General features: G+C 40.6%; 2 protein-coding genes across 7 annotated transcripts in view; one reads left to right on the forward strand and one right to left on the reverse strand.

The window, feature by feature from the left end:
- GRHL2 (grainyhead like transcription factor 2) overlaps positions 1-27,199 on the forward strand; it is a 161,244-nt gene that overhangs the window by 38,138 nt on the left and 95,907 nt on the right. For all 5 annotated transcript variants that reach the window (XM_032316956.1, XM_032316954.1, XM_032316955.1 and 2 more), the window contains exons 2-4: positions 9,145-9,340; positions 14,754-14,821; positions 19,371-19,764. In XM_032316956.1, coding sequence (XP_032172847.1) covers positions 9,173-9,340; positions 14,754-14,821; positions 19,371-19,764 — 630 coding nt within the window. In that variant the 5' untranslated portion in view covers positions 9,145-9,172. The remainder of the gene's footprint in view (positions 1-9,144; positions 9,341-14,753; positions 14,822-19,370; positions 19,765-27,199) is intronic.
- LOC116575568 (60S ribosomal protein L17-like) lies at positions 1,324-25,574 on the reverse strand. 2 transcript variants are annotated; one of them, XM_032316958.1, is made up of 3 exons: positions 14,301-14,313; positions 5,676-5,677; positions 1,324-1,948 (listed from the first exon to the last, which is right to left on the reverse strand). In XM_032316958.1, exon 3 carries the CDS (start codon positions 1,909-1,911, stop codon positions 1,357-1,359), a length of 555 nt encoding a protein of 184 aa, XP_032172849.1. In that variant the 5' UTR covers positions 1,912-1,948; positions 5,676-5,677; positions 14,301-14,313; the 3' UTR covers positions 1,324-1,356. The 2 variants fall into 2 exon arrangements, with proteins under 2 accessions (XP_032172849.1, XP_032172850.1); XM_032316959.1 differs by lacking the exons at positions 5,676-5,677; positions 14,301-14,313 and adding an exon at positions 25,560-25,574.

The following is a 27,199-nucleotide window of genomic DNA, read 5'->3' on the forward strand; positions in this document are numbered from 1 at the left end:
CAGATTTTGGGTCCAGCCTTCTTGATATTGGTTTCTCCTCTATTCCAATCTCTTTTGCTTTCTATCTTCTAGAACTGCACTAAAATTTCTGTTTCCATGTTGGCTATGTACGTGATTACTTCTCTCACTTCAGGGAGATCTTTGAGATAGAAGTACACGCATGGAATGATTTGAGATGGAAGTCTGTCCTGCAGCCTTTAAAGAGGCTTTTGTATTTTGTTTTTTCTGCTAGAGATTTGAGCATGGTAAGTTCTTCCAAAGAATTGATTCTCTTTTTAACTTATAAAATTAATTTGGTTTAAAAATGATTTTTCCTTTAAAAACTCTATTTGGGGTTGCTGTCTCAATATAGTGTGTCTAATGTAATTATCTAATTTATATTTCCGTCATCTCGATTATTTAATGTTTCTCACAGGACATTAAAAAACAGACGGCCTCTAGCTATGTCAAGCTGAAGATGAATAAGGAGGAATTGCTACCCTTCTTCCCTCCCCACTAATTTATTTGTGTTGGTTGATATGATACACAGCCCGCAGAACGTTTTAGTACCTTGGAATTCTACAAACAATTTAAACATATATTGTCTTTTTTTTGAAGGACCTTATAAACTTCCCCTTTGCACAGTTTTTCTAATACTCTGAATTCAAACATCCTCTCATTTACTTCCATGTAAGAAATCCATTGTCATATTGGACTCTTATAACCAGTTTGTTTTCCAGCTCCCTCTTTTCAAGTGACTTTTTCTTTTTCTGTTTTTTAAAGATTTTATTTATTTATGAGAGAGACATAACGAGAGAGGGAACAGAAGCAGGAGGAGTGGGAGAGAGAGAAGCAGGCTTCCTGCTGAGCAGAGAACCCAACTCAAGGGCTCCATGCTGGACCCTGGGATCATGACCTGAGCTGAAGGCAGAAGTTTAATGACTTCTGCCACCCAGGGCGCCACCCAGGTGCCCTGTGACTTTTTTTTTCTGATTGTGAAATTAGAGCATAGTCAAGAATTGGCAGAAAGGAAGGATGCTTAAGAGCTCACACTCTGGGATGCAGGTCTGGTGTAAGCTGACTGCTGTATGACCCTGAGCAGATGACTTAGCACCTCCTGCTCAGTGTGTTCATTTGTGCAAATGGCATCATTACCATGCCTGACTTTAAGGCTTTTGTAAGGAATAAATGGTTAACCCATGTTGGGGGCTTAGAAAACTCGTATCTGGCATATGGGAGGTGCTTTCTAAGTATGTGTGACTTATCACGGAACACTATTTGAAAAGTGTGAAAGTAGAAAGAGGCAAATAAAAACTCACCTTTGATTACTGTTAACATTTTTTTTTTAATTTATATTTGCATTTATTCTGTGCAAATTTACTCCCAGGCCATAAGTTTTTGTTTCTTTAGTTTCTTCTGGGATATCTTTTTCTTCTGTGCAGCCTCCTCTTCTGGTTTAGGAACAATCTGCTCTTTTCCAGTAAGGATCATCTCAATGTGGCAGGGAGAGCTCATGTATGGGTTAATGCGACCATGAGCCCTGTAAGTCCTGCACCGCATCTTGGGGGCTTTGTTCACCTGAATGTGCTCAATGACCAGAGAATGGACATCTAAACCCTTAAGTTCAGCATTACTCTCTGCGTTTTTAAGCATGTGCAGTAAAAATTCAGTACTCTTCTTGGGCCACCGACCTTGTGTCCAGCCCCATCGTTTGGCCTGGGCACACCTACCAACTCCACCATTGTAGCGACGGAATGGCACACACTGCTTCTGCCAAGTGACGTCTTTCAGATACTTGGTGGCTTTTCGGATATGCATACCCTTGATGGCCTGGGCAGTTTCACGTGTGTCCTTACAGTGAACACGGAGATTTGAACCTCTTGACTTGAATGATTTCGTAGGGTTTTCCGGGTCAAGCGAATAGCGAACCATTTTCAGAGGTCACGCCAGGCCGCTGAGAGGAAGAGTACTGTTAACATTTTGAATTTTGATTTACACACACACAGATTAGCCAGTTTTAGTTGTATCATAGATTGAGTTCTCTGCCGGTTCCTTTCATTTTGTAATTCTTTCTTGTCCTCTTTCTTCCCCTTCCCACTGAGATCTCTTCCTCCCTACAGTTGTTTCTGGTGCTCTGTGCTGTGCCTCTTCTGCTTCTTCATTATTTTCCTAATCCTCTCCATCTCAGTTCTGGATTACTTAATAGGTGGAGTAAAGGCACTAGCAAAGCTGGGGCACCAGTGAGAGAAGGAGAGAGGTGGGGGGGGTGGGGAGGAGGGAGGGAGAGGTATTCTGTGTCAACCAGTAAATCAGCATATTTTGTAATGAGTATATCCAAAACGAAGCCATCTTAATTTCAATAAATGTAGTTTATTATTTTTAAAAGTTATGCATTTTATGTGGTGGAGGGCATCATACTCTATGTTCATTGAGTTAATTCAATCTTTTCTTTTTAAAACATAACCATCATGAACATGAAGATGATCAGTTATCACCCCAGGTTTGTGGATTCATTTCATTTTCCTCAAATTCTATATGGATTAGGTCAGGGGCTAAGGTTAGAGTCATTAAGAACAAGTGCACAATGTAGATACGTCCTAATAAATTTCAGCTCTTGTTCTAACATGGAAACTGTCTGCTATGTCTTGTGATTTCCTCTAGCAAGCACCAAAAGGAGGTTATTACTGAAGGTAGACAGCAGTGAAATGACTAACATTGTTGGCATTTAAATCATGACATTAACCCTGGCTAGGATGATTGGTTCTTTAGTTTCCATTTGCAAGTATTATTTTGTTAATGGAGAAAGTGCCAAGATTCAAAAAGAAAGACTAATTGTCACTTCTTGAAACTTGACTTTTAAGAATATTGCTTCTCTTCCCCTTCTATCCCCTGGGAAGCAGAAGTGATTATATGCCAGTAACCAGCTACAATAGATCAGCTACAAAATATTGGAGAAGATGAAGACTAAACCCCAAGTGCTGAACACTCAGAGTATAAGATAAAATATTCTGCGTGGAGAATAGAATTTGTATTATCTCGAAGTCTGTGTGTGTCTGAGAGAGAGAGAGAGAGAGAGAGAGAACAAGAAAGAAACAAGGATGGGAGATTGAAGTAGAGGATATAAAATGAAATCCTGAGAACTCTAAAGAAGCTGCACTTCTGAGAAAGAGGGAAGTGGTTTGTCGTGGGAGGAATAGTCTTTTTTGCCCCCAACTCTGATCAGTGTTGAGAATGATGGACAGCAGGTAGGAGAGCGACCCATGAGTATTGGAACTTTACTGAATGGATTTTAGCCTTCCCCCTGTTTTCCCTATGGTCTGCATGTAAATCTGCTTGGTTTCCTAGTGATGTGGTTCACAGGAGTAGAAGAATGAATCCTAATTTGTTTAATTCGAAGGTGAGAATTAGGAGGTGAGAGAAAGATAGTGTTTTTTTTTTTTTAAGATTTTATTTGTTTATTTGACACAGCGAGAGAGAGCAAGAGCAGGAACACAAGCAGGGGGAGTAGAAGAGGGAGAAGCAGGCTTCCCATGGAGCAGGGAACCTGACATTGGGCTCGATCCCAGGACCCTGGGATCACAACCCGAGCCAAAGGCTGAGGCTTAATGACTGAGCCACCCAGGCGCCCCTAGAAAGATAGTTTAGATATGATCAATGCTTGTTAAATTTATAGTTATGCTTCCTAAAATGAAGGCAACTTTTATTGGTGCAGCACTTTGTAGCTCACAACCAACTTTACAAATATGCTATAAATTGATTTTATGAAAAATGTAGCTCTGCCCATTCCCTGTATTGTACTTGAAACTCTGACTCATACTTAGGGGTTCCAGGAAGATGATTCTGCAGGGCCGCAGTGTAGATCCAAGAGGGGAACGTTCAAGGACAGGGAGACTAGCTAGAGGCGTGAAGAGAGAAGACAAGAGCTGTGAGGCTAGATACGGTAACGGATTCTGTAGAAGGGACAAAGAGCAGTAACAATGGGTAACATGCATGCAGCTTTCACACTGTGTCTGTATTTAACTCTGACAAAAATACTAGGGAGTCGATCCTATTATTCTAATTCAGTTGGGGGTCTATCCCAACTTTACAGGTGAGGAAACTGATGTACAGCAAGATGAACTAACTTATCCACGGTTACATAGCTAGTAAGTAGTGCCTCCAGGATTTATGCCTTGGCTAAATGGCTCCAGAGTCTGTATTTTAAACCAGTACATAAGGTTTGATTCTAGATGACCAGGGACAGATGATGGTGAGGGGCAGGCACCCAACTGAGAAATGATGATGAGCTCAGTTTGGGTATGTTGAGTTGAAGTTCACAACAGAGCATCTCCGCAGAAAGTGCAAAACTGGTTCTCTGGTAACATACATCTGTCAGTTACCAGGGTAGAGGATCAATGAAAGTCAGAAGAATCAATAATGGAGATAAAAGAGCAAAGGCCCCAGGACTGTCAGAGTTAGAGGAATAAGAGGAGAGTTGAAGTGGAATTAAAAGTTGAAGTGGAATTAAAAGCTAGAAAGTTGCAGAGGAGAACCACCTTCATACAGTCTCGGAAGCCAGACAAGGCAAGATTCTAGAGAAGTAAGAAATATCCAAGAAAATTCAAGATTAAAAACTGAAAACAGTCTATTGGATTTTGAGCAGAAAAATAATAGAATCATTTCTAAAGAGAAATAATACTTTTAACTATTATTAATTGAACTATTTATCTGTAATGTGCCAGGCACTTCATCTCTAAATATGTGAGTTGTTCCTTCAGAACACCTCTGAAAGGTTGATAACATATTACAGATGAAGAAATGGAAGCTCAGAGAAGGAAAGTAACTCATCTAAATTCCGTAATTGACAAAACTGAAATTAAAACTGAGATTTATTCAACTCTAAAACCACCCTTCCCCTGGATTGACACCCCGCCCCCCGCCAAACAAAAACAAAATAAAACAAAACGAAGTACAAAACCCAGCAACCTCGTAGGAGTTACAAAAGAAATGGATGATGAGAAATGGATTGAAAGTGGTAATTTGTGTCACTGTGTCATGACCTCATTTTTGTTTTGTGGTCCCTGATGCAATAGATTTATGTCTGGATTTATTGATTATTACTACACATATTTTTAGAAGGTAAAGACGTCGTACACTGCTGTTTCTTCGCTTCTCCCTAGCAAAGCATTCCTGCCTCAGACTCTTGTTAATGCTTATGGGGGATGGTAGGTTGCCTCTGGCGAAGTGATCTGGAGCTGTTCGTGACTCTCAGTCGCATGACTACCCCACCTCTTTCCCTGCTTCCGCTGATGAGTCATCTCTCAACTGTTCTCCCAATATCCACAGAAGTGAAGTAGTGGATTAAAGAAAAAAATAAATGAGAACGAGAAATTATTTGCGTGGGAGGGTGCCTGGGTGGCTCAGTGGGTTAAGCCTCTGCCTTCAGCTCAGGTCATGATCTCAGGGACCTGGGATCGAGCCCCGCATCAGGATCTCTGCTCAGCGGGGAGCCTGCTTCTCCCTCTCTCTCTGCCTGCCTCTGTGCACTTGTGATCTCTCTCTGCCAAGTAAATAAATAAAATCTTTAAAAAAAAAAAAAAAAGAAGTTATATGTGTGGCCTAACATGGCCTTTACCCTTGCTGTGAATGCTCTCAGGTGTTAATCTAAACTTTTCTCCAAAGAAGGACCAGGGATCAAGTTTATAGCTGCTGTTTACAGCTCTGTGTTTAAGGCTACCCAGAACACGCCATACCTAAAGCTACAAAAAGAATATTTAAAAGGTTGACCAGAGCTGAAGCAGAGCTACCATTCCAAAAGAAACGATGATGAAACTTAGCTTCAGAATGTGTTCCAAACTGCTCTAGGAAATCTGCTCTAGGAAACTTTCCTTTCTTTGTAGATTTGCATATTTGCTTAGTGTACCAGAGTTTATTCTGTTTTTATTAAACCAAGTTTATTCTGTTTTTATTAAACCAAGCTTTATTCTGTTTTTATTAAACCAAGTTTATTGTTTTTATTAAACCAAGCTTTATTCAGCTCTGTACTAGAGAGATTATAATCTATGAAGCAAAAAAACCTAAAAACAACAACAAAAAACCTACACCAAAAACCAAAAAAAAAAAAAAAAAGAAAAGAAAACAAACAAACAAACAACAACAACAAAAAAAGAAAAAAGAAAAGAAAAGAGAAGAGAAGAAAATCAAAGTCATTATGCAGTTAAAGGAAAGAGCATAAAAGGCTCCTTTGGTCACCAAAAATGTACAAAGAAACAACTAGTAAAGTTGTGCTTTCCCAGAATATTTCTTTCCACTAATCATGTAAGGATTCATCAACAATTTCAGCATAGGGGAAAGGCTGATGAATCTAAATTTATGACTGAACATGTGTGCTAGGAACCAATGAAATCAGCAATCCAGAAGACTCAGTGAAGGGTGGGGGTGGGGAGTAGGGTCTTTAAAGAAGGAAGACTTGAAATGAAATCTCTCCAGTGAATCAGGATACCACTTAGTGTAAACCATGAGTTGGCGCTTCTCCTTCAGACTGGCACTTCCTTCTAAACTTTTGAAATTAACCAGTGTTGTAATTAACACCTTCTTTCACCCAGCGATATGTGCTTCTCTCAGTCATTAAAGAGAATATGATCCACATTTTTTTTTTTTTTGATCATGAGGTCACTGCAAATAACTTGAAGCCCGCCCTTCCTTCCTTCCTTCCTTCCTTCCTTCCTGTAGGAAGTGTGCGTGATGGGTGGACCCTCAGGGCACAGATAAGGTTTCAGAATTTGCTGCCTACCCCCTCTAAGTGGTGGAATCACCCAGGGTGCCCAGCTAAACAACAGGGATGGAATGGTGGTGGCCTTCCCACACCTGGGCTGACCACCTCTCTTAGTTCTCCCGAGGCCTCATTTCTTCCACTGATAGGCTCTCAGGATGTCACCCACATTTCTGTCCCCAAGTCCAGCCCTATCCTGTATAAATAAGTAATTTTTACAAGAAAATGCTGTTTTACTGTTAGATTAGAATACATGAATTTCCATAGCTGACTCTAAAATGAATACAAATGGGCTCCTTTTGGAGTCAGCTATGGAAATTCCTTTTGGGAGAAAATTCCATTATTCTGAATTACCAAAATGTTCTTCCCTTTACAAAATATTTCCCACATCTGCCCATTTCAACATGGACCGACAACACATTCTTACCTTCAGATATTTGTCGAAACTTCGGCTCCTCTTTGATCCTCTGGATAGGTTGTTCCCTCTGTCCTATACCCTCATGACACTGTCCATTTCCCTTTCTCACACCTGTTGCTCTTGTAATGGTGGTGTCTTCTCTCCACCGGGCTGCAAGCTGTATGGACAGTGGGACAAGGTCTGTCTTGTGTGCCACCGTGTCCTCAATGACAAGCATAATACCTGGCATCTATCGAATTTGCAGTGAATACTTATGGAATATTGCTAAGTGAACAACTTCAGTTTCCCTCTGAAATGGTTGTCTTTAACACCTTTCAATTATAATTGACTTTACCCAAAATCAGTGCACCCACAAACTTCGCAAGAACAAAGAACCGTGCAGTGATCATGGTACCTACTGTTTGCATAGCATGGCGTGGTTTGCAGAGCTCTGTTTTCTCCATTATGGTATTTGCTTCTCACAGTCACACTGTGAGCTAAACAGGGTGGGCATTGCTGTCCTTATGTAAGGTGTGAAAAAGCTGAAACTCAGTTTGCATGTCTGTAAATAGTAAGCAAGGACTCACTTCCAGTACCCGCTGCTTGCCCATGGCACCACCCTGCCTCATGGTTGGTAAACCCTTCCACTAGGGTTTTCCCCCTATACTTCCAGAAACATCATTAACCCTTCGAATCCACTTCATTTGCAATTGGGTTAGTATCGTTTCTTTCCTTCCAAATTGTTTCCCCAAACCATCGGCAGAGTTGAAATCAGGGGCCTGGTGACTATCTAGCTCAGAATTCCACTCCACTAAATGTGAAATTCCCACCCTCATTCCCTGATCTTACCAACAATGAAAGTGTCCTTTTCTGACCTTATACAGTGCACGGCACCATGCCAGCACAGAAGGGGCCCCCAGCGCAGCCTTCGTAGACAGTGCACTCCAATTCTCTATCACAGAGTGAGCTGAGACCGTCTCCCATTGGAAAGGACCATAGTCAGCAAAAAGGTTCCTTTTTTAGAGCTGAGTCACGTGGAGGACCCGTGGTGGCTAAATTTCCATTCATTAGTTCAGGTGTTAACCTTCTCCGGTCTTGTCACTTGCCCATGTTGTTATTATGAGTTAGAGCTGTTATTGAAATACAATACGTCATCGTTACATTTTGGTTCTGTTTCAATGGACAAACAGTAGAGGGCCAGGAGACAAGTTCCAAAGCCTCTCCAGGCTCCTTTACATCAGGGGCCCCAGCCCAGAGAACTGCTGAGGACTGTCATAGGTGTTGGGTATTTGAGTCACTGTCCCATCCTCTGCAAGAAATTGCCTTGTCAGTTGCTCCTTTACCCAAGTTTGGCTTGGTTAGGATTAACAAATGACTCCGGCCACTTTCTGTCTCTACTGAAAATTCTCCAGATGCTCTGCTCATTCTCCGTGAGGATTTTATAACCTGGAGCTTCTGTGTCGTTTAAGTACAGTACGATCCTGTGGCAACATGGGATTCACAGACAGTCTTGGTGTTGCTAAATATCCTTACTGGGCAGTGTATCAGCAATATGGCTTATTTACAAAGTAGCTTCTACTGCCATTTTTAAATTAAGAGACTTGGATTGGTCTGTAATTTGCAAGCAATTTCAAATGTGGATTAAATTTGATAAAAGTTTTTAGTATTGATTACATTTAATGTATTGCACATATTTACTTATAATTACAACTCAGAGTTAAACGAAACCTGCTTCCTGCAGGTAATATTAATAAAGGACAGTCAGATAAAAATGATTTGGCTCCTAGAATGACAATATGAAAAAAATCAACTGTGAAGGGGATCAACTTATAGTACTTAAACAATGTCGTAAAGACCATTTTTACTTTTAGAGGCATGGTGGCTTTATAAATGCAGTGTGGCAGCATGCCCTTCCTCATTCCAGGGGAGTACAGATGAACCATGCAATGTGTGTATTTTTGGCGGAAAAAGGAACATTTCCCTGATAATGAACCTCACATTTCTCTTGCTTTCAAAGTAATAAACGACTGGTGGCCTTAGTGCCCATGCCCAGTGAACCTCCGTTCAATACGCGAAGGGCCTACACCAGTGAAGATGAAGCCTGGAAGTCGTACTTGGAGAATCCCCTGACGGCGGCCACCAAGGCGATGATGAGCATTAATGGGGACGAGGACAGTGCTGCCGCCCTGGGCCTGCTCTACGACTACTACAAGGTAGATCCGGCAGACCCGCCTCCCTCCTGTGCCCGCCCCCAGAGACGCCCCTCCTCGCGGGTGGGAAGAGGGGAGAGAACAGAGTATTTCCACGCTGGCTGTGGGATTCAGCCTGCTCCTGTTCTCGCTGCTTCCCTGCGTTCCCATCCCTGGAGCTCAGCTTCACCATCTGCCCGGACGAAGTTTTCATTTTAGGACGTTTATTTCTGTGTCCTCTGTTGACGTGCACGCGTATTATCTCCCGCTTCACACCGTATTACAAATACATCCTTGCTGCCATTTTTCACTTTATGATTTTTGGTGAATAAAAATATTACAGGGGCACCTGGCTGGCTCAGTCGGTAGAGCAAGTGACTCTTTGGTTTCAGGGTGGAGAGTTTGAGTCCCAATTTGGGCGTAGAGATTATTATTATTTTTTAAATTACATTGCATGACTATACCTTAATTTAGTCCTCTCTCAATTAGGGGCATTTAGGTTGCTTTTAGATTTCTTCTTTTATAAGAACATTCGGGGTTTCTAGATTTATTGATTTTTTTTTTTTTTTTTTTTTTTTTTAGTTTTATCAGGAATATTCCAGTGAGTGTTTTGTGGTCGACTTCTGCAGCAACTCCAAAACCTAATTTTGTTACAACCCTGTTTCCATTTGTTTTGATGGGTACTAAATGTTTATTTTGAAAAACCTTTACAACAAAATGAGTATAGTTCACTTACCTTACAAAAATACCTGCCACACAATACCTTCAAAATAGGAGTGTTTCAGGAAACCTAACGGGAAACACTGGTCTGTCTCTTAGAAAGGTACGACCTGCTCCTGTAGCACTGGTGAAGTGTAAAAAAATCAACACGTATTTACTGAATGAGGAGCTTTATTGCCAGCTTTGATTCTAAACACCACTGGCTTATGCTGGGAATTGGCACAGAGGTGAGAATGGCTGTGTTTATTTTCCTGGTTGGGCACAGTGAACGCTTTAGTTGAGAGTAAGAACTGAGTCCCCGCCTCACCCTCTTCCTCCATTGTGAGATCACCCAAGAGGAACGGTTCCCCTTTTAGTAAGCTTTAGTCTCTTCTTCCTGTTCTCCTCCCTGTTTCCTGCTTGCTCTGTCCTTCCTGCAGTCTTCCCGTTTGCAAGTCTTGTTTCCTGTTTCGCTCCTAAACCGGAGTTCTCATACTGTCCAAAGATCCCTTACTGACCCTGATGTAATCACTTGGGACATGACAACTTCCTTCTGTGACTTTTCTAACTATAATAAACTAATAGGTTAGTTAATAGTTTTGTAAAACATTGAGGAAACATATCAAGATAAATTTTGAAGACATACATTCTAATTTTAAAAAACAGATTTTATTCCATCACTGTGAAATGGACATCATTTCAGATATCTGTATTAGATGGCAATTCTTTTGTGTTAATGAAAAGAGAAGTATACTGCAGAACAAAATACTTAGTAATTTATGAAAGCAAGGTATTTTATTTCCCCATACATTCTGAGGATAATTGTTAGTAAATATGGTACCTAGTTACCTCTCCTCTTGGATGTTTTTGATATTTAAAGGATAGTTGAAACATTTCTGTCTGTAAATGTGTTGAGATGCAGAATAGGGCATTTATAGAAAACTCAGTTTGTTGCCAAGTCTATAACTCTTTCTGTTGAATTAATATTTTTCAGGATTAAATTATTACTTTAGGATATAAAATATTTAAATAAAATGTTTCCTGAGACTGTGTGGATGAGTAGAGTTACATGGCTCCTTTTATTTCACACAAATTTATTATATTTTTGCTGGAAACATTTTCAACATTAAAGAATTAGTCTTGTTTCCCAAAACTGTGTGCAAAAAATGATCATTTTCAGGCCTTAGTCAGATCTCTGACCATCACGACATACCTATGATGGTATCAAGTTAAAACAAAGTTAAATCTACTTTGAGAATAGACCTTCCTTCTGTATGAAGTAAAATATTAATGAAACAAGAGATTGTATTTTTTGAGTATGCTTGAGGAAGTTAAATTATTGTAACAATTACTGCTGTCTTATCACTTAAATTCTGTAGATTTTTTTTATACCTCTTTGGAAGTGCTAAGTACACCATTCTTCCACACTCCTGTGGCTAGACCACATCACCCCCCAGGACAGTAGGGGGCTTTATCAGAGAGAGGATGTGTGACGCACAGCAGGCACTCAAGAAATGGTGATCTCTGTCCTTGAGAACTGCAAAGACATATCTTGGTATAATACTTCATACATTTCAAAGTCTTTTCATGTACATTTTAAAACTATCACCATAGCGTCACTGCAGTGAAGCCCATCAGGTTTCATATTTTATAGTTCAGGCCACTAAGTGGGATTTCCTCAAGGTCACAGTACAGTCCTGTACATTTCCTAATTCCATTCCATTATGCCGTCTGTGTTAGTCTGTGGGGCTGTCATAACAGAATACCATAGACTGGGGGGTTTAAACAGCAGAAATTTATTTTCTGACAGTTCTGGAGGCGGGAGGCCCAAGATCCAGGTCCTGGCAGGGTTTTCCAGTGAGGCCTCTCTTCCTTCCTCCTGCTGCGTTCTGGCTGTGTCTACATATGTGGGTGTATATTTCTTTGTGTATTTCTCTGTATATTTCTCTGTATTTCAGTCCTGTTAGATTAGGGCCTTACTGCTGTGACCTCATTCAATCGTAATTACCTCCTGAAAGGCCCTATCTCCATGTACAGTCACATTGAGGGTGACTTCAACACATGAACAGAGATTTGCAGGGATGCTTTTGCAGGAATACAATTCAGTTCATAACCTGTCCACCGTTAGAAATTGCCTTTTTATTTTTATTTTTTTATTTTTTTTTAAGATTTTATTTATTTATTTGACACTCAGAGATCACAAGTAGACAGAGAGGCAGGCAGAGAGAGAGGGGGAAGCAGGTTCCCTGCTGAGCAGAGAGCACGATGTGGGGCTCTATCCCAGGACCCTGGGATCATGTCCTGAGCCGAAGGCAGAGGCTTTAACCCACTGAGCCACTCAGGCGCCCCAGAAATTGCCTTTTTTAAAAAAAAACTCCATTCAAAGCATATTAAATGGGAATTCTCAAAATTTAAGGAGTCAGGTATAAGCTCAGTTTTCTTTCCAGTTCAAGCTACTTATCAATAGTAGCGCCAAAGTCAAGTGTGAGCTTTTGATGAATTTCAGGCATGACAGGAAAACAGGACAGATTCCATTATTTAATGCATTTTAAAAGTGGTTTGACTCCCTTTATCTTACTCCATTTTCCCCTGAGGGAACTGGTGGTTCATCATTATTTGATTCTAGTTCTATGAAAATATGCTTATTTGGCTAATTTGTTCCCATCTGTTCTGTGGAGTGCTGGAAACCAGTTTGTTGGTTTACTTGTTTGTCCATTTATAAAGCTATCTAAATATCTGTCTGTCCGTCTGTATATCCATCCATCTGTCCGTCCATCCATCCATCCAACAAATATTCACTAATTAGCTATGACCGTCCAGCAATGGTGATAGTTGCAGAGGTGGAATGGATATCCAAAGGCAGAGAAAACTTCGATGGCTCTGCTGAGAGGAGGAGTATTAGATGTTTGAGATACAGTGTGACTATATGCACTGCAATGATCTCACCTAAGTTGAGGTGGGAGCTTTTTGGAACCATGTTTTCAAGAAATGGAAAGCACTGAAGAATTTCAAGTATGAGCATAATGGGATTAGACTTGCATTTTTAAAGTCAGTCTGGATCTTCTTAATGGATCCAGAATGGATTTGCTGGGACTAAGTGGAGGAGAAGGGAGACCAGTTGGGGCGCTGATGCAGTAGCCCAGGCAGGAGATGTCAGAGGCTGAAGCGGAGGCAAACATCCGGAGGGAAGTGGGTGGATTTGAGTCACATGGGAGTTAGCCTAAATGTCTTCAAGACTCATATTAGAGCATGTATCAGAACTTTAATTTTTTTTTTTCAGAACTTCATTTTTAGGGCCGAATAGTCTATTGTATGTATATACCACACTTGGCATATTCATTATCTGTAGACAGCCATTTGGGTTGTTTCTAGCTTTTGCCTCTTGTGAATAATGATGCTGTGAATGTTTATATTTCTCTGTCATCTTCAGTTGATGGTAGGAGCTATGTTTCATTGGGCTCATTTCCATCTAGCACTTAGCAATGCCTGGCACAATGTAGACCCTCAACGTTGACATGTGAACAAAAGACTTACAATTGATTTATTTTTATTTAACCAATACTTCCAAAGTACCAGATACTCAGGTGCTTTGAAAAAAATTAACTCACTTAATTTTAGTAAAAACACTGTTAGCCATAGGACTGCCATTAAGCTTGGTTTACAGATGGGAAAAATGAGGCAGAGTTTATTTAGTGGTAGAGCTGAGATTCTAACCCAGACATTCAGGTTTAGGTGTTGACTGGTAGCTACGCTGCTTTGCTGCCTCCCTCATCCAGCTGACTGGGTGAGTGGAAACCATAAGAATTTCTAGAAGAATCTAGAAGAGGGACGCTTCTCATTAAGGCTCTTTTATGTCAACATAATGAAGGCTGCATTTGGGTGCAAAGGAGTTTGACTAGCATGAAGATTGGGAGATGTAGCAAAAAACCACAGAAATAACAAACAAAACATCCAACCAACCAACTAACCAACCGCACAAATAAATCTAAACCTACTATTCATGTGTTTGAAACTATGGCCGAGATAAGCGAAATGATCCGTGCTGCTGTAAGACGATTGGATGGTGGTCAGAAATGCAGCTGGTAGGCGCCCCTCTTCTCTCTAGTAGCACTTTCTCACCCATCTTTCAAGTAATGTGTTGGCATTGTGGTCTCAAAGACAATAAGGAAAGTGCCTTTGAAGAAAAATTGTGGAAGCAAGGCTATAAGCTACGGAGGGGTGGTGGTTAAAGGCTAGTCCTGGGGTACTGGCTGCTGTTCTCCTGTTGCATACTGCGGGCCCATACCCAGGTGGCTCCCCTCTGGGTCAGCACTGGAAGTCCCTCATTAGAGTGGAGGGTCTGTCCCAGTTCTTTGAGAGGATGCTTGTTGTAAATCCAAGATGATTTCTGTCTGTTCCAGGATCCAGTTTCAATCTCCACTCATGGTGCTCGTTTCCCCTCGTTCACTCCCAAGGTGGGGCGGGCTTTGGGCTAGTCAGGTCCAGGCAGAGCTGCCCATGTCCGCAGGTGCACAGCAGAACCGTGATCATCATGGCCTTCTGTTTATCATCACCTCTTTGTGTCTGATCCACTGTCATCGCCACTCATGCTACTCATCTTTAACCATCAGCTGCCTACAGTAAATCTGTCCCCTTTTCCCAGAGAACGTTCCATTTCAGGTGCTTTGCTTCTGCTGGGCTTCTGCTTAGTCACAGCTGCATCTGTGTAAGTCTGACTGATGGTTGGTGATATTTCTAGGTTCCTCGAGACAAGAGGCTGCTGTCTGTAAGCAAAGCAAGTGACGGCCAAGAAGAGCAGGATAAAAGGTATGGCGTTATGTAAAGGAGTATACCGGCTCCCCCAAATAACTTCCTTTTCTGTGTTTTTGAAAACAGCCATGCTAAACTGTAATTTTTGTTCTTGAGAGGAGATGGGATCAAGAAGTTTAGCTTCTTCTATCTGTCTTTTATAGAGTCTGGACCAAAACTGGATCTTGCAGCAGGGAGAGCAAATTGCATAATTTGTTTATGCATCCAAAGGGTCTTTAGCCGGCTCTCGATGACCGTCTTTCAAGACGGCTGAAAATCCTTGCTTAGAGGTGAAATGCTGGCAAGATAGCCTATTTAGGGGTGAGCTTTTCTGATCAGTCCCATGGCTGGATAATTGTAATCAAGCCCTTGAGGGAGTGAGCCGTGGAGAGATTGCTTTTGATGAGGAGAGGAAGGAGGCTGGACGGTCTCTCACCCCAGGAGGCCACTGGCAGAGAAACATGAGTAGCAGCGGACGCCATGAGGGAGCAGGGGCAAGAGAGATGTTAGGAGATCTTTATGTGACACCCCTTTCCTGCAATCCTGAATTAAGAACCAATTGAAAAACAAGACCCAGACAGATAGAAATTAAAAAGGAAAAAAAATCCGTTTTCTTTCTGATCAAGCCCATAGAGAATGAGATTTTTGAATCTGCAGTTTGTGACATGTCCATCCTGATTTAGATATGTCTACTCACCCAATCGTAGGCAGGACTCCAGGCCTCCCTGAAGGGACAGGCCACTGTGAAATGGCAGCAGTGACTGGAGTCTTCTCTCTATGGCCAGGATGATCCAGACCTAAAAAGGGAACCAGAAGGGACTGACCCATTTTACTGAGCTATTTCTCCCAAACCCATCAATCAAATCTATCTCTTTCCTGCAGAGGAATGAGGAGAAGCCATAGTATTTTCCCATTAGTGATTTTTTTCATATGGAAATATGAAGCCAAGAGAAACAAAATCCCCTGCTATCACGAACATCAGCATCTTACCTGGCCTTGAGAGGAACTGCTTATGACATGATCTTGTTAGATGACCAGCAGCGGGAGCCACCCCATCAACCACCAGTCCTGGGCTGTGCATCACCTCCAAAATACACCCTCAGCAAAGATACAGGCTGTCTGCTTCTGATTTGCAGTTGCAAAGGGATCTTCTAATGCTCCACACTGTCTTGGGGCCCTAGGCCCTAGTTGGTAGCAGAGATGACAGGGAGAAAGAGCCTAACACTCTTCAGGTCCTGTGACCTGCCCTCCATTTAGCCACCATTTATTAAGCTAAGCATGTGCTGTCTGCTAACTCATATATTAGTAATCATAGAAGGGTCAGGGGGAAACATATTTAAGATATGTGCTCTGTCTGTGTCATAATGGACAAAGGAGACCATTATTTTTTGTTGAAGTGTCTTTTAGGACAACATGAAAGAGCCCCCCATTATATTTTAAGGGTTATTGTTGTGATTTCAGTGGCACACCTTCAAAAACAGTGTCAGTGAGGTGTAGACGCAACCACCACGTATAGACTAATTTTGACTGAGTAGACTTCTGGTTGAGTGTAATTTGCAAGGCTCTCATTTGATCTGCTGTGTATTCATGAATGATGGTGCCTTGTGCCAGCAAGCTATCATCACAACTGACGGTATAAAGAAGTCGGTGCTTGGAAAAATAACTGAAAATCTCAATGGCGTGATGGAGATTTTTTAAAAAAAATTATATTTAATGCACCGTTCTTAGTGTTTCATTTCTTTCTCATGTTGCAATATTTGGTTCAATTTAAAATAATATTGCAGATGAGTCAGTAGCTCCCAATAATTCTTACCTTGTTCTAATTATCCATTTTTTGGATGTCTTTCTGAGGTTTTTTAGCTGCTAAAACTGCTGCTCTTCCACAGAGGTGGGTGCACACGTTCCAGAAGGGTGCTATATCTCGTATTCCTTCTTCACATGGTACAGATGAGTGGACTAGGTTTACACAACTCTGTAGTTCACTTAGGTTTGTTCACAAAAATGCCCCAAATATTTTGACTTGAGTTTCTTGTTTAGAGTTAATGTGTTTTGCATGAATTAAAAAATTTGGCCTGAAATGGATTCCAACTGTAGAGGAGTTGGTTAACTTTGAGTATTTTGGCAATGGCAGTAAGTCTGTGCTTGTGCAAAGTCCAGAGGAGTGGAAACTGGACACTTGCTTTGGGAGCTAATCAATATAGACCAGCCCCTCTTACATCCAACAGGACATTATCCACAAGTATTAATAGTTAATCCTCCACAAGAGAGTTTGGGGTAAAATGAGTTTGGGAAATTCTGGGTTATAAATTAAACAGGTGAAGGAATGCCTGGGGGCCTTTACTGTGTTCATGATGTTTGTGGCTCACACAGGCTCGTTTTGTTATGGCAATTTAAAAAAAAATACTGATTTTATCACAGACTCCTTTCTTTGAGGAACACCTATTAACATTCCATGCAGTGTTCTAAACAATGGAACTTAGGAAATGCTGACATAAATGGGTGGTCTGGGTTTGGCATCATCTAGCTAACTGGACTCAGATTAAACATAATTTCTAAATTTTTGCTGTGTCTCATATACAGAGTCACTGTACTGCTAGGACCATGAAAGCAGGTTATTATTTAAAGCAGAATGATTGTAGGTTTGCGGTTTTATTCTTTAAAGGATTACTTTCTAGAATGATTTCTACAGATTTGTGATAGACTCCCAAGAAGTTTAGGTATTTTTCTGTTGGCTTTATTCATGTGAAACCATTCTTTCCTCAAGCTTCGTTCACTTTGAGGCTTTGTCTGAGAAATCAAAGCTAGAAATACATACATAGTCCTGCTTGAGACTTAGGCAAGCAAGCTCAGAGGAGCTAGGAGAACTTAAGTTTGGGAAGAACCAATTTTAGTCAAATATTTCTGTCTCTGTGAGAGATGCTAGCTAGCCCCAGAAAGATCATGCTAGTTTAAAAGGTGGGGGTGGGGGGGTGGAGGGGAACAACAAAACCCAAAACAACAGACATTGGGGGCAGGGCTCCACATAAAATATGTATTCCTTTTTGTCCATATCATTCAGAATAATCCATATATAAGTGAGAGGTGACCCCAAATTTAACTGTCCACAGGGACTCTGCTAGTAAAATCATGGTGCTATTAACCATTCTCTTCCATTGACTAATTTCTCTTTGCTTCTTCTCTCTCCCAGAATCCTATAGTAGAAATGGAAAGTATTGTCTCCCAGTCCGGTGAGAATTAATTTTCCAAACCCTGTCCTTTCTCTTTGTACCAGCCAGGAGGTCTGAGATCTGAGAGATCTTGTTTTACATAAGCCCAGTTACACCACTCCCTCAAGCCCCAAAAGTAATTCAGTGCTAAGGATATCGGTGAGCTCATGTTGTTTTTCAGTTTAGTGAAAGTATATTAATGATAAATTCTCATTGCCTTTTTTTCTTGGAAGGAGTTTAACCCACAGAACAGTGTAAAATATTCTTCCCATTGACCCCCTTCAAATTATTGTCTCACTCCCACCTTTTTCAAAAAGCTGTTTCCTTGGAAAGTTTTCAGACACAGGGCGCCTAGGTGGCTCAGTCGGTTAAGCCTCTGCCTTCGGCTCAGGTCATGATATCGAGGTCCTGGGATTGAGCCCCACATTGGGCTCTCTGCTCAGCAGGGAGCCTGCTTCTCCCTCTCTCTCTGCCTACTTGCAATCTCTCTGTCAAATAAATAAATAAAATCTTAAAAAAAAAAAAAAAGAAGTTTTCAGACACATCCAGGAGTAAAGAGAACAGTATAATGAACCCCCAAATACCTGTCCAGTTCTGTAGGTTCAGCAGTGGTAACTTTTTGTTATACCTGCTTAATCTCTACCTTTTCTCTCTTTGCCTTCTTTTTTCCTTATTGTAGTCATCTTTAAAGTAAGTTCCTGATATCCTGTCATTTCATCTGTAACTCATCTCCTTTGTATCTGTAAATAAAAAGGAAGTTTTATCACCCAATCTCAAAATCATTATCACACCTAACTAAATGAACAATGCTTCCTTAATATTACCTAATTCCCTGTCCATATTCAATTGCCTCAAAGATCCCATTGTCTTATAAATGCCTCTTTGGTTTTTCAGACCAGGATCCAGACAAGATCTACTCATCCTATTTGATTGTTATGTCGTTCCAATCTTTTAATCTAGAACAAGCTTCCCACCCTCCTTTCTTTTTTTCATGCCTCTAACTTATTGAAGAAACCAGGTCAGTAAGATGTGCTACATTCTGTTTGTATGATTGTTTCCTTTTGATGTTGTTTAAGTCATCTCTTCCAGCCTTCTGTATTTCCTGAGAGCTGGGAGTTAGATATGAAGGCTTGCTAAATTTAGGGCCACCCCCCCGCCAGTTGCACTTCACAGGTGGGCTGATTGCATGGTACTGGGAAACACATGTCCTACTTCCCTTGTAAAGTTCACCATCAACTTTTCCCCTGATGGCTTTAGTGTCCACTGATGATTGCTTGCATCAGTTATTTTATTAGGAGTTGCAGGTTGGTGACTTTTCTAATTCTGTTATTTTGTGTGGGGGGATGGGTTTCAATATGCAGAAACTGTCTTGGCACCAATGAAGCCCAGAGTAATTTGAGTGGAGGAGAAAACCGAGTGCAGGTCCTAAAGACTGTCCCAGTGAACCTTTCCCTAAATCAAGACCACCTGGAGAATTCGAAGCGGGAACCGTACAGCACGAACATCTCCGAGAGCCCAGCCATCATTCCCGTATCAGGAATCACAGTGGTGAAAGCTGAAGATTTTACACCAGTTTTCATGGCCCCACCCGTGCACTATCCCCGGGGAGATGGCGAGGAGCAACGTGTGGTTATCTTTGAACAGACTCAGTATGGTGTGCCCTCCATGGCCAGCCACAGCGCCTACCTCAAGGATGACCAGCGCAGCACCCCGGACAGCACTTACAGCGAGAGCTTCAAGGATGGAACCACAGAGGTGAGTCCTAGCTCAGTCATCTGCAGCCAGGACCTAAACCCAGAAACCCCAGCTCGTTTTGATTCTGTTTGCTTGTTAAGTGGGATGAATTAACTAAACTGGGGGTCAGCTGGGTGGCTCAGTGGGTTGAGCCTCTGCCTTTGGCTCAGGCCATGATCCCAGGGTCCTGGGATCAAGCCCTGCATCAGGCTCTCTGCTCAGCGGGAAGCCTGTTTCCTTCCCCTCTCCCCCGCCCCCCGCCTGCATCTCTGCCTACTTGTGATCTCTGTCTGTCAAATAAATAAATAAAACCTTAAAAAAATTAATTAAACTGGGAGCATTGGGTTTTAAAAAAATGTAGCTGTATCTTTATAAAAAGGTTTTAATAAATCTTTGGTTTGGGTGTGTGGAGGACTATTTCTATTCTTCTTGACCCTTGGGTGCCTTGGTGTCTTAGTGAGTTAAATATCCGACTCTTTATTTTGGCCCCTCATTGTCTCAGGGTTTTGAGATTAATCCACGCTGGGCGTGGATCCTGTGTGAGATTCTCTCCTCCTTCTGCCCATACCCTGACCCCACTTGTGTGCTCTTTCTCTCTCCAAAAGGAAAAGAAAATAAAAAAATTTTTGATCCTTAAATGACATTTCTTTGTTTTAGTTTTAGTCTTAAATATTTATGAGAAATAAAGAGCTGTTTGTGTGGAAACTTGCTACTTTGTAATGTTTTCGCTCTGACCTCTTCTAGTTTGTAATTTTTCAAATGGTAGCTAAAGATGTTGCCTGTGTAATTTTTAAAACAGTGTAACTCTTTAAGACCTACAGTAGATTCTCAAGAAAGAATGTTTACTATTAATACACTTGATTTTAGCCAAAAGGCCAAAGAAGCAGTGAGAATTTGTACTATTAATAACCAACTGTTATATGTATGTACATTTTATACTTTACAGGTAGAGATCTGGTATTCTTTTCATGTACCTGTAGAACTTACACAAACAAGGTTCTTGGATTGCTTGTTTATTTATTTTTTTAATTAAAAAAAAATTTTTAAAGATTTATTTATTTACTTTAAAGAGAGCAGAGAAGGACAGAGGGTGAGAATCTCAAGTAGATTCCATGCTCGCTTGATCACACGACCCTGAGATCATGACCTCCGCTGAAACCTAGAGTTGGACACTTGAACAACTGAGGCACCCAGGAACCCCTTGCTCATTTGTTATAAATTCACAAGTTTTAAGTGAAGTTTGAATATTTCCGTAATTGTATACAATGTCAGAATCAATAGAAATTTCCTTCACCCTGAAAGTTTTCTTTTCTTTCTGTTTTTTTTAAACAATCCATCGGGGTGAAATTTTATTTTTTTTAAGATTTTATTTATTTGACAGAGAGAGAGATCACAAGTAGGCAGAGAGGCAGGCAGAGAGAGAGAGGGGGAAGCAGGAACCCTGCTGAGCAGAGACCCCAATGTGGGGCTTGATCCCAGGACCCTGAGATCATGACCTGAGCAGAAGGCAGAGTCTTAACTCACTGAACCACCCAGGCGCCCCAACCCCCTCTGAAAGTTTTCTTGAGCTCCTTGCATTTGGAACCTCCTCTCTTGCTCTGGGCAAGCACTGATCTGCCCTCTGTCTGTAGTTTCACTTTTACTTTCACTTTTTGAGATTCTGTTTTGTTACTTGTATGAAAAGATTGTATTATTGACTTGCTAAATAATTTAGTATGCCATGGTAAGCATATATCACAATTTGTTGATCTGTTTACCAGTTAATGGACTGATTTGGCTGCTTCTTGTTTGGTCTCTTTTGAATAATGCTCTTGAGAACTTTCACATGTATGCTTTCATGTGGACATGTGCTTTTGTTTCCTGGTTAAATACCGAGGACTGGAATTGCTGAGTCATGTGGTCAGTGTGTGTCTAACTGTATATGATACTGCAGTACAATGTTTCAGGGTTGCTGTGCCATTTTCCTTCCCACTAGCAGGATGTGAGGGTTTCTGGTTTTCTCGTCCTTTCCCAAACTTGGGGCTGTCAGTCTCTTTAACAGGAGCTATTTTAGTGCATATGTGATGGTGTCTTCTTGTGGTTTGAATTTGCTTTTCTTCCATGCATAGTGATGTTGAACATCATTTCATGTTTCATAATTGGCCATTCTTAAAACTTTTGTGAAATGTCTCTTGAAATATTTTGCCCAATTTTTAAATTGGGTTATCTATCTTTTTTAATTAAGTTGTTAAGGGCTTCTTAAAAATAACGTGAAGTCGTTACATGTTTTACCGTCTGGTAGCTTTTTTGTTTGTTTAACTATGTCTTTCAAAGAGAATCCGTATTTAATCTTGATGAAGTACGCTTAATCAGTTTTTTCTTTTATAGTTGATGATTTTGATGTAAAGTCTTGGTTCAACAAGATGGGATCGGGAGGGAGACAAATGATGAGAGACTCTTAATCTCATGAAACAAACTGAGAGTTGCCAGGGGGAGGGGGTTATGGAGAGGGTGGTGGGATTATGGACATTGGGGAGGGTATGTGCTATGGTGAGTGCTGTGAGGTGTGTAAGCCTGACGATTCACAGACCTGTACCCCTGGGGCAAATAATACATTATATGTTAACTTTAAAAAATTAATTAAAAAAAAAAAAGAAGAAGAAGTCTTGGTCCAACCCAATGTCACAAAGATTTTCTCTTGTTTTTTTCCCCTAGGCTTTTAATAGTTTTACCTCCTCCATATAGATTTCTGATCCAGCTTGAGCTAACTTTTGTAATGGCGTAAGGGAAAGGTAGAGGTCCGTATTTTATTTTATTTTATTTTTTTGGTCATATCTATATCCAATTGCATCAACCGCACTTGTTCAAAGGACAGTCTTGTCTCCATTTAGTTGCCTTGGGATCTTTGTAGAACTGGTGTAATCATGGATTAATTCTCCAATTTTTGACACAGAATATTTAATGCATTTTTTAATTGGATCAGGTCAGCTTCTTCGTCAGTTAGGAGCAGTGCCTTTGTATTTGCGATGATGGTCATTGGCTTCCCATTGTTCTGTCCACCCAGGACAAGAAAAGACAATGGCAAAAGGCAAAACTTGTGGATTCTAATTTCCTAAAGAGGAGCTAGTGTGGTGGCAGCTTGCCAAACACTTGCAGCCTGCTGCCCTCTTAGTTGCCACTGGACAAAATGCAACCATCAGAGCTTGAGATTGCATCCCAAATAATAATATTTAAAAATCATAAACATTTAGTGACCCGACTTACTGTAGGCTGGACATCATCCCGAGTGAAATGTACTCATTTCATCCTCACAAAACCCCTATGAGGTATGTACTATTTCTGTCATTTCTATTTTCCAAATGAGGAAACTGAGGCAGAGAGAGCCTGCCAGTACCCATGGTCATTCTGCAGTAAGTGGCAGAGATGAGACTCATCACAAGCTCTCAGGCTTCAGGACCAATATCCTTCCCCATTATCTCTACACTCTCAAGAAGACCATACAGGGTCTTCTAGTCCTCAGTAGCTCTGTTCCTAAACACAGTGAGTGACTCACCCAAACGTTCTTTTTTTTTTTTTAAACTGAGTGCCCTTTATCAATGTCTTAGATGCTTCTTCATCTTTCAGATGGGCAGAAGAAGAGCAAAGGGACTGTCTCTCTGCAGTGTTGGCGGAAAGTTAGGTAGACAAGCTGCCCTGGCAGCCCTTCCTCTCCTGACTCTAGCCATTCCTGAGTTCCTGCTGTCTTCTCTGAAATTGGGGAAAGGCAGAGTGAGACAAGATAAATTCTTAGCCCTTAAGAGGGTGCCTCATTTCTTGAGTTCTGGTAACTTTATAATCAGACTTTCAATGTCCTTGTCCTAAAAATGTTGTCTTAAACTTAGCTTCCTGGGCCATATTGCTGGAAATAGTTAATAGTTAATTGTTCAAGTGCTTCTGTAGGAAAAGCACCTTACTCCACTTGGGAATGTCAGATGCATGCTTTTTCACTAAAAGTCAGCCACCGATGTTTTTCTTACCAGGTGTGGAAATAGTTCATTAGTCACAGAAGAGCCCATGGATGTGGGCCCAATGTCAGCAGAACCATCATGCTGTTTGGGGAATGTGTTATCAGTTGTGTTTGTATTGTAGATAAGGAGGCTTGTGAAAGGAAACAATTGTATTTTGGGTTTTATTTGGAAGTAGATGAGAAAGTAACTTACCAGAAACTCTGTGAATACTCTTCTCACTAAATTTGGCTTAGCTGTCCTCCTAGCCTTGGAAATCAGTGTTTGTGTTGCATATTGTATTCAAATCGGACATAAATTAAATGGAACGATCTTCAATCATGGCCATTATTAGCTGGTTATAAGATTAGGTGAGCTCAGAGTAATTTCAGCAAGTAAATTTCATTAAAAAATTTTGTCTAAAATCTAGACCTTCTTTTAGGCAAACTATTAAAATGCCTAGGATTCTTGTTGAATTAGCAAATTACCCTTTAAAAAAATTATTTGACAGAGAAAGAGAGCACAAATGAGGGGATGGGCAGAGGGAGAAAAGCAGATCCCCTGTTGAGTGCAGAGATGCAGGGCTCGATCCCATGACCAGAGACTGTGACCGGAGCCAAAATCAAAAGCTGGACACCCAAATGACTGGGCCACCCTGGTGCCCCAGCAAATTTCATTTCTTATCAGAGACTGATTCTTTTATATGTGTATGTATGTGGGTATCAGAGAAGGGAACAATTTGGCTCAACTCAGGCTTCTTGTTTGTTTTGTTTTGTTTTGTTTTTAAGATTTTACTTATTTATTTGACAGAGAGAGAAAAAGGGACAGCACAAGCAGGGGGAGCAGCAGGCAGAGGGAAAGGGAGAAGCAGGCTCCCCACAGAAGGGAGCCCAAAGGAGGGCTTGATCTCAGAGCTCTGGGATCATGACCTGAGCAGAAGGCAGATGTATAACTGACTGAGCCACCCACGTGCCCCTGAGCTGGAATTTTTTTTTTTTTTTTTTTTTAAGACAGTGGTAACATTGGGGCGCCTGGGTGGCTCAGTGGGTTAAGCCTCTGCTTTCGGCTCAGGTTATGATCTCAGGGTCCTGGGATTGAGCCCTGCATGTGGCTCTCTGCTCAGCAGGGAACCTGCTTCCCCTTCCCTCTGCCTACCTCTCTGCCTGCTTGTGATCACTTTCTCCGTCTCAAATAAATACATAAAAGCTTAAAAAAAAAAAAGTGGTAACATTAAGAAGTTCTTTAATGGATTGATTTTAGCTAATTTGATTCACATTTTATTGTACAGCTCCTTTATTATAACGTTTGGTAAATATTTACTTTTGCTGGTGTTAGGTGCTGTGCTGGATGTGGGAGTAGTGGACAAAAAGAAGGCTGCTTTGACTTTTGTCCTTTGGAAGCTTACTATATGTCTATATTTGTGAAGAGAAATAATGATAGTTGTCACTTATTTTGTAGTACTGTGTGCCAGCCACTGTGGCTTCTGCATTTTATTTCTAATCCTTACTATAATTCCAAAAAGGTGTTATTGTTTCCATTTTACTGATGAAAAGGTAGAGAGGGGTTCAGAGAGGTTAAGAAACTTGCCAAAGGTCACAAAGCTAATAAGCAAAGGAGTATTACTGATAATTACACATTAGGCAGGTATTAATAATACCTAGGATGTTATTAGGAAACATGTAAATCTTAAGGCATGGAAGGAAGAGATTTTATAGAAAAATTATATTTATAGTTATAATAAGAATCAAAATAGAAGCAAGAATTTTCTTATCTGTACTATAATCTTGTGTCAGTTAACATTAGGCTATCTAGCTGTATGAATAAAAGAGCACCAAGATCTCAGTGATTTAATACACTAAAAGTTTATTTCTTGTTAATAATAATCCTGATACATGTCTGCAAATGTTTTTTCTTATTAATGACTCAGAAATCCAGGTTTCCTCCATTTTTATGAAATTACCATTTCTATATGTGGCTTCTGGGTCACACCCGTGGAGAAGTACAGTCAGATGATTGCAGACTAACTTGTAAATACTTTGACCTAAAAGTAACATGTATCACTCTTGCTCATATGTCATTGGCTAGAACTAGTCACATGGTCTTAACTAGCTGCAAGAGGGCTGAGAAGTTTAATCCTGCCATGTAGTCAGGCATGAGCAGAACTTTATATGGGCAAGCACCAGATATTTCTACCATGTATTTCGTAATTCAACGCCCTGCATGTTCCTTGGCAAATTAACATAGTTTGCAGAGAATCTTCAAATGAAAGCAAAGAATGATTATTTGTCATGCTCAATAGACATATGATGGTTAGTCTGTTGATTTTATATTCATCTATAGACTGATACTGGAAGTTATCTTGAACTTAAGCCTTGTTCAGCACGATTACTTTTTAACTGGGAGTTCATTTACTCCCACACATTTAAATAGTAAAACCTTAATAAGAAAGATATGGCATATCACACACATATACACACACTGGAATAATACACAGTCATAAAAAAGGATGCGATCTTGTCATTTGCAACAGTATAGATGGACCTAGGGAGTATTCTACTAAGTGAAATAAGTCAGAGAAAGACAAATGCCATATGATTTCACTCATATGTGGACTCTAAAAAACTAAACAAATGAATAAACAAAAAACAGAGTGAGACCTGTAAATACAGAGAACAAACTCTTGGTTGACAGACGAAAGAAGAGTGGGGAAATAGGCAAAATGGGTGAAGGGGAATGGGCGGTACAGGCTTCCAGTTATGGAATGGGGATAGAAGGCACAGCATGAGGAATATAGTCAGTGTCACTGTAGAAGCGTTGTGTGGTGATGGATGGTAGCTACACTTGTGGTGAGATAACAAAACAGAGAAGTTGACTCACTATGTTATACAGCTGAAATTAATGTAACATTGTGTGTCAACTGTACTCACATGAAAAAAAATTAAAGAATAAAATCTTAAAAATGTTGACTCAAGTACTAAATTGGAACATAGCTTCCCTTGTGATTAATGCCCTTGATTTTACTATGCTTATAGTGCATATGGTGCCATCAGACTTCTATCATTTTATTACGTCAGTTTGTTTTTGCATCAAGCAAAATCTTGGGAAATCCTTAGCATATACATTTTATACTTTAGGTGATTGAGATTTCTCTCTGTGCAGTGAAATTTGATGAGATCGGATGACCCATTGGTCAGAGTCATAGTAGTCCTCTTCCCACCTCAGGAATAAAATGGCTGTGGAAGCCCCACATGTTAAGGCTGGTACCTTGCACCACCATTTGATAATGATCACTCCTTCTTCTTAATGATGCTCTTGGCTTCATATCCACAACTTCAGTTATCATGTGTATTCTAAAGACTTTCAAATTTTTTTGAATGTATTTATTTTTAAAGATTTTATTTATTTTTGAGAGAGAGAGAGAGAACACGAGCAGGGGAGAGGTCGAGGGAGAAGCAGACTTCTTGCCGAGCAGGGAGCCTGATGCAGAACTCAGT

The sequence above is a fragment of the Mustela erminea genome, chromosome 16, assembly GCF_009829155.1.
Source record: "Mustela erminea isolate mMusErm1 chromosome 16, mMusErm1.Pri, whole genome shotgun sequence".
Lineage (NCBI taxonomy): Eukaryota > Metazoa > Chordata > Mammalia > Carnivora > Mustelidae > Mustela > Mustela erminea.